This window comes from Kogia breviceps, chromosome 1 (genome assembly GCF_026419965.1).
Source record: "Kogia breviceps isolate mKogBre1 chromosome 1, mKogBre1 haplotype 1, whole genome shotgun sequence".
NCBI lineage: Eukaryota > Metazoa > Chordata > Mammalia > Artiodactyla > Physeteridae > Kogia > Kogia breviceps.
In genome coordinates, this window is record NC_081310.1 from 141,989,650 (window position 1) to 142,002,243 (window position 12,594).

Consider the following 12,594-nt stretch of genomic DNA (forward strand, 5'->3'; position numbering starts at 1 on the left):
GAGTCTAGGGCCTCTTCACCGTCTACCTCAGCACCTCTAACAACAGAATACAACCAAAACAATTTTTTGTCTTCATAATTCAGATGAATTTTGTGTTTGATTCCATAACATATTCACTTTTCTCTCTTAGAAATCTTTTACTTGTCAACCTAGCAAAATGTACTGCATGTATGCTATAGTAGATGCTAACATATCTGTACTAATTTTAGGAAGCAAATGTTCACATGTTGATTTTTACATATTACTATAGGTCAGTTTTATGTTAGGTCAACTTCATTGTAATCACACTGACATAATCCCATGTTTCTATATCAAGTTGAGAATAACCTGACTTCCCCGGAGTCCCTGGTCAAGAATTGGATCATGAAATTGTTCTAAGCCTCATAAACATCCTAGAGAAATTATTTCTCTAGAAATTTAGAGGATCAATATATAGAAAAGCAAGCAAATAAAAATGAAGCAAATTTAGAAAAAAAAAAAAAAACACTTAAAAAATACACTAGAGAAATAATCCTCCATCAATTTCCTAAAGGCTGATTTCATTCTCGGAGTCCAAATTGCTGCATTAGTAGAATGCTCTCTCTGATTTAGAGCCACTTCATATACCAAGGACGGAACTGGGAAATGAATAATAGTAAAACCTGTATTAATCAGTTAACTATTATAAGAACAATTGAAAAGAATAGATAGCAGATATTGACCCTCCTTTATAAATTTACATTTTCATTTTTTATGTCATTTAATTTGCTCAAATGATACCTTATAATTTACTTGAGCATCAGACATTCACATTTACCAATGTGTCTTATGGATCATTTTCAAAGGAAAGTACCATAATATGGTCAGATTTGGTCAATGCTACCAAAAGGTTAACCCCTGGTGTTTCTTCTATTCCAGCTCAATTCTCTTATTTTTCTTTTTATTATTTTTAAATTAATTTTTATTTTTATAAAAGCATTATATCAATTCATTGCATCTTATCATTTGCATCTTATCATTCCTCCTCTAAAGGTAGTTGCTTTAAACTGTTTAAGTTACTATTTCTTGTATTTTCATCTATATTTCTAGAGGACACACATGTGTTTTTACTTCTTGTTTATCAATTGCCGACATTGCCTATTTATTTCATATATTGCAGATGAAAAGTCATATCACTTTGCACCACCACAACTACCATCACTCTCTTTTTCTTCATCTTCTCAGTATACTTACATCTGAATTTTTGGTTAAATCAGTAATGTTTGTTTGCACATTGTGTTTGTTTTTTACTCATAAAACATTTTTTCCCCTGAAGTTTCTTCACTTTTTATTTGTTTGGTTTTCTATGCATATACCTTTAATTGTTTCCAAATGCTCCAGCAGCTCTATCAAATGCCCAACAGTAATATTTCAAAATGCTAAAGTACATCAGATTTTGCTAGGCCCACATTTTATTCTGGAGGACCTCACTCCTGCACCCAGTATAGCCAGCTCCAGTATGGGCAGATAGCTCTGTCACTGTGATGTACACATGGCTTCCACAGATACTCATTTGCTACTCCACTGAATTGGGCTCTGGTTTCCTGGATCTCATACCTTCCTTCTTTTGTTTCACTCTCATATCCTCTAGTAGAAACCTGGGAGTCACTGGTGACTCATTTTTCTCCTTACCCAGAAATCAAGATATCAAACAGATGACCAAACCTAGTAAATTCTGCCTCCCCAAATTCTCTCCAATATGTGTCCATTGTGTAAACTTTAGGGTCACTACCCTGGGCCAGGCCACCATCACCTCTCAGATTCCTACAAGCTCTGCTTAACTGGTCTCCTTGCCTCTGGGCTTAACCTTTTATGTCTATTCTTAGTGCAGCTAGAACTATCTTTCTAAAATATATATCTGATCTTGCTTCTACCCATATAAAACTTTAAATGAATTTCCACAAATTTCAGTATAAAATTCAAACTCCATATCTTAGCATGGAAGACCTTTACAATTTCTCCAGCCTCATTTCTCCCATTGTCTCTTTTGCACTATGTATTTAAGTGATACTTAACCTACAGTTTCTTACTTATCTGTGTCTTAGTTGCAATGATATTCTTCAGGGGGAACTCCATTGAATGTTTCCAAAACACCCATTGTTTCCCACCCATCATAGGAGACAGCATGCAACATACTTGATGTAATTACTTGTTCAATGTGTGTTTTTCTTGCTAAAGAGTACCTAAATCCATTCAGTCATTATTTTCCCAGTGACTAGCAAGTATCTGGCACATAGTAAGTATTTTTTCATGAAGAAATTAATGAATATACATACTCGGTTGCAAACTCAATTTCCTTTAGGACCTAGATGGATAACTTCATTGTTGGGGGCAGCCTGAGTGGGATCTGTGGCAAACTAGATCTGCTCCATCAAAAGAGCCTATTGATATGAGACACTAAGTCCCACCTAACTGCTACCAACTGAGCATATGGACACCACCAGATCTTTCTTTTTTTTTTTTTTTTTTTTTTAATGGAGGCCAGGAATCTGGACTTTTTTTGAGGGAGTGAGAGAGTTGGAAAAGGTCATTCTTTTCACCTTTATTGGATCTTCAGAGAGCCCTCCATAGATATATGTGGAGCTACCTATGTAACATGCCATGGTTATAGACAATTCTATGTTTCTACAAGACAAACACTTAAGGAATTACCTGTTAATGTGAAATTTGTTTTTAAAAATGAGGCAACTTTATTAAAGAAGTAGCAGCTCTTATATTCTACATTTGCAAATTTAGTCCATGTTTAATCTAGAGCAAAGCTTTTCATATTTTTTACACATGACAATTGTTTAATCAGCAACTATAGTGATTCAAGTAGTTTCTTTTACTTTGAAAGATTCCTCTTGAGTAGAAGAAAATAATAATCAATGATCATTCAAGCTTTGATAAACAAATCATAATTACGAACAAGCAACTCAGAATTTCTCCCCCTTAGATATTTCTTCTCTGGCTCCTTTGGTGTCATTAGACTTCTCACAAAATAAGCAAGTGCCCTTGATTTCAAACAATTTTATTTAAAGGTGTAAGAAAAACATGGCTTCAGCCTCCCAAATTCTAAGTAGCAGACATCAGTGAATTAAAAGAAGAATCAATAAAATTGCAGATATATGATGTGTAGAATATTGGAGGACACTTTGTGTTTTTTGGCTTGTCTGGAATCCATTTCCCTTTTTCCATTAGAACCTCAACCTTCTTTTTAAGAGCATCCTTAATTGTATAATAATATTTTGGGAGGCATCTGGAATTTGAATCTTGAATAAATGTCTTGGTTACATGGGGGTGTTTGGAGGTACACTCCTCACAAGAGCAGCAGTGCATGGTCCGTACTGTCATTGTGCTGGGAATTCTGTGCAGCAACTCAGAGCTCTCTTGCTTTCTACCTTTTTTTTTTTTTTTCATGTAAAGGTCTTCAGGCTCCTATTGAGTTAGAGCCTGAGATATATTTTGAATAAATGTTCATCTTTACCATACCTTTTTATGGCCTATAATAACAAAACAAAAATAAAAACAAAACCTGACACAACTGTAAAACCATATTAAATAGTAAATCATAGCCATTTATTGACCAATTAACATTTTCTTGTTATTGTAGTATTGTATTTGTCTAAATTTATGTTAAAGAAGCCAATCAACTTTATTAAACATATGCCCTTTCTTATCAAAATAAGCTATTTCTCTTAGCTCAAGAGTTATATATCACTTTGCCATTTTTATACGGCTTTCATGTACTTTATATTATTTGGTGCTCACTGCAATCCTAGGGGATGGGCAGAAATAAATTTGTTAGCATCTAACGCAGAAGAGGAAGCTAAGGTTCAAAGGGGTTAAGTAAGATGTCTGAAGTCACATGATGAGCTCATGTCAGAACTTGTGTTAAACCTAGGTCTTCTCTCTTCAAAACTTACATTTACTGTAGTACTTCTGTGATAATAACCAGTAACTACAGTCACTATCTGTTTGTCAGAATACTTCATTATATCGTTCATCATTTTTATCTATTTAAAATGATTCTCAGATGAGTGAATCACAAAACGTTAAGTTTGAAAGGAATTTTAGAGGGCTTTTTCCACCCTCTACCACCATACATGTAAAAGTATGTTCTTTGACATCCTTCCTTTGACTGCTTCTAGAGTCAAAGAGCACATTCCTTAACTTGGGAAAATATTATGTCGAAGCTCTATTTTATATGGATAAAGTACTTAGAGTTTGGGAGTAAGAAAAAAATGCAGACTGTACTATATTAAGTGTGGATTCTGGAGGAGCCACAAAAATTATCTCACTTCACTTCAACACCAAGAATCAGCATCAAAAGTTAAGAAAAAGAGAGAAAAAACAAATTAAATGAGAGAGTTTGATTTTCTCTGTTCTCTGCAGATATGTGCCCACATTTCCTGTCCTTCCTTATCTCTGGCCACTGTCAGAGGTCTTACTCTGCAAAATAATACACACTGTTTCAGAGGGAACTCTGCTGATGTTTTATAACAATGAAAACTTATTTCACAGTATCTTACTACTGGTTAACACTATTGAATTGTACTTGAAATCTTCTAGAGATATAATTAAGCCTAAAGTTTTGTTGGGGGAGTAAGTGGCAGTGGTGGGCATTGTTATTTTGTGTAAGATAATGGGCAAAGCTTCTCTAGGAAGGTGATACTTGAGCAAAGACCTGAAGGAAATGAAGCAGCAGGCCATGTGGAAGAGCAGAGCTAGCAGAGGAAAGAGTAGGGACCAAATCTCTGAGTGGAGAGCTTGCTTGGCTTTTATGTGTAGGCTCGGCACAAACAACTCCAACATAGTTGTCAGAACCCGTTCACTGGTCATTAACTTGGAGCTCTATTTTACCTGCTGGCTGCTGGCAAATGATTCAGGTGCGTTTTTGTTGCTCATTTATTTTCTTAAGAGTCCATGGGGATTTCTTCCATTTCATGGCCAATGACTGGATCCAAGCCATGACAAAATTTTCACCAGTCTAAAATATTCCTCTTTGATAAATTTTTGTCTGCTTTATGTTGGATGATTAGCTATACAGCCCTGCATGAGTGGTCAACACAGAATCGTGAGCACCATGCAAGTGTTTTTCGGTTGCCCTTGCCTGGCACCTGGCTTCTCAATGTCTGTTTTCTTCCCAGAAGAAGCAACTGCAGATATGGAGGTGCTTTTTTTTTCTAGCATCTCTTAGCTCACTGACAATATTCTACACTAGATGTAATATTGTTAAGATGATGAAGCATCTGGGAAGCATGTCCTTGAAAAGCGGTCTAAGGAACTTGGAAACTTGTCTTGGAAAACAGAACTCTAAGGAAAAACAGAACTCTAAGGAACTCTATGAATTCCTTTAAAATATTTTAAGGATCAAGGCAGTAATGCCAGAAGCATAATTCCTTGTCCAGGGAAGGCAGGCCTTAATAATCTTAGTAGCACTCTGAGTGCCCAGCCAAGTTTTAGATGGATAGATAGGTGAATGGATCTACACCATTAACATACTGCAGAACTTTCTAACAAATAGAACTTTCCAATAATACAATGGTCTACTTCTTAATTGAGTGACTTCTTCCATAATAGAAAGGTTCATGAAGAGGTTGGATGACTATTATAATAGAAATAAGAGGTAGACATTTCTGCACTGGGGGGAAAGTTGGACTAGTTACTAGCTATAGGTTCGTGGAAAGCAGTTGTCCCTGCCAACACTCATGGGGCACAAAGCAAAACTTTAGTGATACATTTTGACTTGTTACTGTAGCATAATCTATTCTATCCTGACTAACACATAGTCTTTGATTTTAGTTTTGGATAGGAATTTAATATCCCATGTGGCCTAAGATAAGTTAATTAACTTTTCTGGCCTTGATTTGCTTATTATAATAATTGAGGGCTTAAATAAAATAATTTCCAAAGTTGCATTTACTCAAAAATGACATAACGTGATTCTGTGAATCAAGGAAATTCTCTGGGGAAGTGGTGGTATTAGCCCTCACAAATGTGCAGGTGTAGCTGTTTGGGTCAATAACCTATCACCCACTATGGGCACAGGATTGTTTTTCTAGAAGCTGTCTTTGGAGATTTCAGTTAGAAATAAATGACATCATGCCACAACATTTTTTGAGAAAGTCAATACCCAGAACTATCTTGAAATGTTACAAAATCTTACTATTGTACCCAGAGTAATTAACATGGAAAATTTCCTTTATTTGTGGTAGGAGAATGATAAATACCAATTATTGATTTTTTTCTATTCCAGGTACTCCACAATATTATCACACCAAGTACCCTACCCTCCTATGTATCTACCTATGTATTTATCTATCTATCTATCTATCTATCTATATCTATCTATCTATCATCTATCTATCTGTTTAATCCCAGGAGTTGATGATATTATTTTCCCAGCTAAACAGTTTCTCCCAGTTTCTGAAGAAACTGAGGCTTTCAGAAAATAAAATACCTTCCCAACCAGTTAGCAGTGCTAGGATCTAATCCCAGGTTTGTCTGAGTCCAAAGCCTAAATTCTTAATCTCTAAAATACTTCTGGATGGTTTATATGGGGAAAACTTTGTAAGTACAGTACTGCAGATTTAGTCCCATCCTCTTTTATACATGGATAAATTAATCTCTTCTACCAAATTCACTCTGTGTCTTTCAATTTTGGTCACATATTGACTTTACCAAAATTATTTCTTTAATATTTTTTAAAGTTCCTCTTCAGTTTCAAGAAGTTTCTCTGTAGGTTTTCTCTTTATTATTCTTTTTTTTTCACATTTGTCTTCCCACTCTATTACTTCATATATAATATACATGTGTGATCATCTCTTACTCTGTCTATAATTTTAAGTTTCCAGTTCCAAATAACAAGCAAAGCAGTACTAAATTATAAGCTGTGTGGGTTTCTATCACTGTGTGAAAGGTATGTTATTTTGTATTTTTACTTTTTACTACAAAAAATTAAGCAACACATATTGAACTATTCCTAATCAAAACACTACCTGTTCTTTCATATCTATTTTTTGCATCTTTTCTGACACACTCTTGACATTCTTTTTCTAATGCCATTAACCTTGACTCTGTTCTCTACCTGCTTTATAAGAATGTACAGTACAGACTCTTGGCCAGCTAGAATATTTCCAGTATAAAATATCTGAATGAAAATAATTTTAAAAATGTATAAAAGGTAATTCTTGCCATAATGTAATATCAAGAATACAAATGATTATCTCATTACCCAATAAATCTGAAATCACAATGGTAATAATGTCAAAATAATACCAAGAAAACAGTAAAATAAGATGGCAGACAAAAAATACTTTATTTAAACTAACTTTGAAAGGTTTAAATTCCCTAAGGGCTCAATACTTTGCCTACAAGTCCTTACAAACTTTGATTAAGAGGAACTTTCCCTCGCAAAACAGCGATTTTATAGCATTTTGTTTGTAATGTACATTGTGGTAATCTCTCCAACAGTTCCTCCACCTCATTTCCTTGTGTTGCTGCCAGTAACCACAACTCCACAGAGGTAGCCCATCATTGTTTAACCCAATCAGAGTAATCTCATTTTTCATGACATAGTGGATCCCATAGCAAATGGACTGGATCAACAATGAACATGTGACACAATTAAGGTCAATGAGACCTAAAGACAAGTTAACTGAAGAATTCTGGGGGAGACACTTCTCATCCTTCTCAGAAAAAGAAAGCGTTTTCAGAAGCCAAAAATTTCTAATTTGAGATGTTGTGGACATGAACACTAGAACAGTTCTAGCCATTCTGCCCCATGAGAGAAAGCCAGCTTCAGAATAAAACTGATCCCACACAAAGCAAATAGAAACATACCAAGTCTGGAGCTTGTTCTGAGATGCATTTTTTACTTGTGTGAGCCAATCAAGCCTATTTCTTGTTTAAATCAGTTTGGATTGGGCTTTGTATTACTTGAAACACACATAATGAGCCCTAATTGATATGTCAGTCCTTTTGTTTCTTAATTTACCTATTTTTCTAAAAATGCACAAATATATCCATGTATTATTATAATCAAATCTCAAAGTCAGATAATTTAGATCATATCTCAATATCAGATACTTTAGAAGAAAGGAACTTACAGGGCTGTTTTAGGAAACTAATAATATTGAACTTTGGGAGTCAAAGAAACCTTGAGAGATTATGTGAAAGGTCTTGAAATACATAAAGCATACCAATAACAAAAGATAACCATTTCTCCTGAATTCTAATACATTGCAAAAGTGTTATTAAATCCTTGGTTCACTTGTATTATTTTTATTTATTGTTAATCCAAGCTCTCTTCATTAAGCCCCTAGTGACTGACTTGATAGGTAAAACTCTCCAATGACATTTTCTGCCTGATGCATCAAGTCAAACAATGCTGTGTAACTCTCAAGACCTTTCATAATCTGGGTCCCCTCTGCTCTCCCTACTCTACCTACTAACGTCAGCACTCTCCCACTTGCACCTGCAGCTGCAGACTCTTCACAGCTTTGCTGCTCCTCTCCTCCCCCTCTACATATATTCCATCTTAGTTTCTGCATCTGTGCTTTTTGGTCAGGCCCTTCCCCATCCCCTCCAAGAGTGGAACTCTTCTCTATACATAAGCTCTGCCACAGGATTTGGTTCTTTGGCTCTGATTATACTTTATTGTGTATTCACCTCTAACGCTTCAGTTTTCTCTGTGATTAGGTTGTTAGATCCTTGAGAGCAAGGGTTGAGACTTATTTCTATTATAACCCCCCTAAAACTTCAAATACTGTGTAGCAGAGTAGATATTAAATGAGTATGTACTTGATTAATTAACCATGCTTTTACTATTTGTCTTACAGACTCTGTTGCAGGCATCTAGAAAAAGATTTTAAATGGCTGGATTGCCCTAGGGTTGCCAGATTTAGTAAATAAAAATATAAAATGCCCTGTTAAATTTTACTTTCAAAGAAATAACAAACTGTTTTGTGTTTTAGTATAAGTATATCCAATGCAATATTTGGGATAGAATTATACTGAAAAATGGCCTGTTTTTTAGTTTAAAATTTAAACTCTACTGGATGTCCTTTACTTCATCTGGCAATTTTAGATTGACCTGACCTAAAAAAAAAAACTTTGTGCTTAATTTCTTAAATTAGAGCTAAGTGCCACATTTATGAATTGTTTGACCTTATATAGTCTTACTAATGAAGTCCTATAGTACATGAAGTTCTCTGCATTGTTTCATCTAGCAGCAACAACACATAGATTGAGTATCCATTATGTGAAAGTCACCATGTATCCTCCTGTACAGGGAGGCAAAGATGAATAAGAATGAAAGATTCATCTAAGATGAATAAGATTTTTCCCTCTACCCTCAAGTAGTTCATAGCCTGGTGGAAGAGACAGCCCATTTCAGTCCACCCTCCACTTATGGGCAATCTGGATGTTAATCCATATGGCCAAAATTTTTTTAGGCCTGACTCAGCCCTCCTGGTCAAAGAGTCAAGATAACACTATACACATAGGTTGTCAAAAATGAAGGATATTGGTTCTGAAGTACACATTAAATCATTCCTGTCTCTGAAGTGTTATATAAACACCATAATCCATCATCCTAAATGAAAACAATTATTCAAAAATCTTTTTGATCAGAACATTTTACTCTGCTTTTGATATTAAGTTAGTTTTTATGATGGGAGATATTTTTTTCTGGTTCTTGGATATTTAACATGCATTTTTTTTTAGCGTAAGCAATGGAAATGTATTGCATGACATTTTTCCCCTCTTAGCCATTAAGTTCTTCATGGGTGAATGCCATTCCAGCTGCTTAATCTGAGTCACTTATTTAGGTGAACAATAGGATCCAATGATTTAGATTTTGAACCTTCTGCTGTGTGGCCTTAGTCTGCTTTAGCTAATCTCTCATTGTTTTCTGGTCATAGGAGACATTTTCTTTTCATAGCACAATGTCATAATGGCAGTGTGTGTGTAAAGTTTGACATTAGTTAAAAAATTTTAGCTACACTATATTTATAAGTTGTATGCGATATAAATTCAGCAGTATTTGTAATAACCAAAGATTTCAAACTCTAGAAATAACAGCATGTTTTTCATAATAGTATACTTGACTCTGTGTGTGTGTGTGTGTGTGTGTGTGTGTGTGTGTGTGTGTGTGTAAAAGCATTTCTTAGACTTATAAGATATAATTCAAGGCTTTAAAACAATGTCACCTTAACATACAACATACAAATTTTCAGTTCTGGAATAGAGAATACCAAATTTTCCCTTCCTTTTCTAAACATAAGCTATTGACCTCAACCCACCAACCTGTTATTTTCTTGGAGATCATCTTAAGTTAAAATAAAAAGGCATATTACATAAAATGATGATTTCAATGGAGTTCAAATGGTTATTGGCATATTACATGAAGTTGCAAATGGAGTCGCATTAAAAGGTAACAAGAATATTGGGAAAAGTTATATTAATTTGAATGATTTGCCAATTACCTAGATAGAAGGCTGTAGTTAGCATTATCATTATGCCAAGTCTCTGGAGTTATGAAATACTCATTTGAAGTACATATTTTAGGTTGTCAAAAATTACCTTTGGTAGCTCTTCAATTTGATTGGCATCTAGGTAAAGTTCCTCTAATGTCCGTTCAAAGTTAAAGACCTCCTTTGGCACCTGCTGAAGGCTGCAGTGGGAGTAATCTAAAACTGAGATGATTTCTTCTTCACCTCGGAAACATCGGCACGGCACCAGACGGCCGATGATTTTCCGCTTGGTGGTCATCTCCAGGCACTGCACTAGAGAAAAACAGAAAAAAAACCAACTGCTTAACCACCTGCCTTTGGAAGGCATTCTTATAATATTTAAAGCTTAGAAATTTACTTATGTTGTATATTTTATAATTATATAATGCCTTAAAGAAGTTTACATAAGACATGCACATGCAATAGATCATTTACCTTAAACAGCTCTCCAAGGTATGTAAGGACATGTTTTTATTCCCATTTAACAAATAAAGAAATGGATTCAGAAAGGGTCAGAATCCCATCATCACACAGTATTGGAATGGCAGAACTGGGCCAGAATACAATCCTGACTTAGCACAATGCTTACACTCACACTTGAAACATGGAACTATAATATGTTTTTTAAAAATTTTATACAAATTGCAGTGTAGAACAGAAATCTCCAGAATTTGTTGGAAAAAAACACATTTCTCTCATTTCTGCAAAATAGTCAAATTTTACCCATAAGGTTTACGATATCCTCTTTTTGCCTCAAATTTATTCCATTAATCAATAATTATTTATTAAATAACTAATATGCTCCAAGCATTGAACTAGGTACTGGGGATAGAGAGATGAATTGAACAAAGCTCCTGTTGGAGCTACAGTTGTATTGGTTATTCACTTCAGAATAAGAATCTGTCCCTATGAATCCTTTTATTTTAATGGGAGAAAACAATCATGGCAGAAATTTCTGTGACATCCTGGCATGTCTTTCTCTAGGTTAAAATGACCAAATGCCATGAAATCCTGCACAAAATTGGTATCATGGCATCTATAACACTTTATTAAAGTTACTGTTTTTCATGTCATTCTTTTCCTAGACTGCAAAGCTATTGAGGGTAGTAACTGTGTTTTGTTCATTTTTACATTTGTACTGGTTCTTGACATATACTAGATATTCAATAACAAATGTAAAATGAACAAATCAGTTCATGAATGAATAGATGGATACATTTGGGACTCCTCCCCAACCACCAACAGATACTGATAATTTGCTTGAAAAATTTCTCATTCTAACTAAAATGTCACTATCTCTGTGAATGTCTCCCCAGGATAAATGAATAACGTCTTCCTCTGAGCTCCCAGGGCACTAATCACATTGCTTTCTAATTATGTGTACTATTTCCTTGTGTACTGGGTGAGTTCTTGAAGGAGAGGATCTTGTCTTATTCATCTTTGAATTCATAATAACAGTACAGAGTTTGCCATCTGCAGAAATAGTACTGAATGAGCATCAATTTGAAACTCGCATTTTATTCATTGATTTATTTTTACTTATCAGCATAAACTTATTGCTGAAACAGAAAGTAGTGATAGTTCACAAAAATAATATAGCATTTTGTTTTGAAATGGCTTAGATTAAATCAAATTTGGAGGCAAATGAATACAATATGCTTAAGAGATGTTGAAATTGCAGCCCAAAGCCATTTTTATTCCTCCTTTTACTTAGGAAATTAATAAAATTATATTTTGGGACGGGTTCATAAGTCAGGTCTTATAGAAGGTTATAAGAACATGGTAATCTTTAGAAGGTTTAACTAAAAACATTAAGAAGATGGTCTTCCCTCTCCATTACTTTCTATCTCTTGAACTCCTACACTTCTCACTTCTGGGAGCTTGAATCACAACGTTTTGTAACTTCTATTTTACTCAACTTTCCTTGAAAGCACTGATTGTAGGTTGGTCTCTACATGGGATCTAGCACATATGAAGCAGCCAGTAAATGCATCTAGTAAATATATGACATATATTAGGTATCTAGTTAATATTTGTTGAGGTTATTGCAGTTGTAAAGGTAAGTGATGATGGCTCAGAC

The 12,594-nt window shown here is 34.7% G+C and overlaps 1 protein-coding gene across 5 annotated transcripts in view; it reads right to left on the bottom strand.

Annotated features, from left to right (window-relative positions):
• LRRC7 (leucine rich repeat containing 7) overlaps positions 1-12,594 on the bottom strand; it is a 493,673-nt gene that overhangs the window by 297,909 nt on the left and 183,170 nt on the right. For all 5 annotated transcript variants that reach the window (XM_067005975.1, XM_067005982.1, XM_059056301.2 and 2 more), the window contains one exon: positions 10,585-10,787. In XM_067005975.1, coding sequence (XP_066862076.1) covers positions 10,585-10,787 — 203 coding nt within the window. The remainder of the gene's footprint in view (positions 1-10,584; positions 10,788-12,594) is intronic.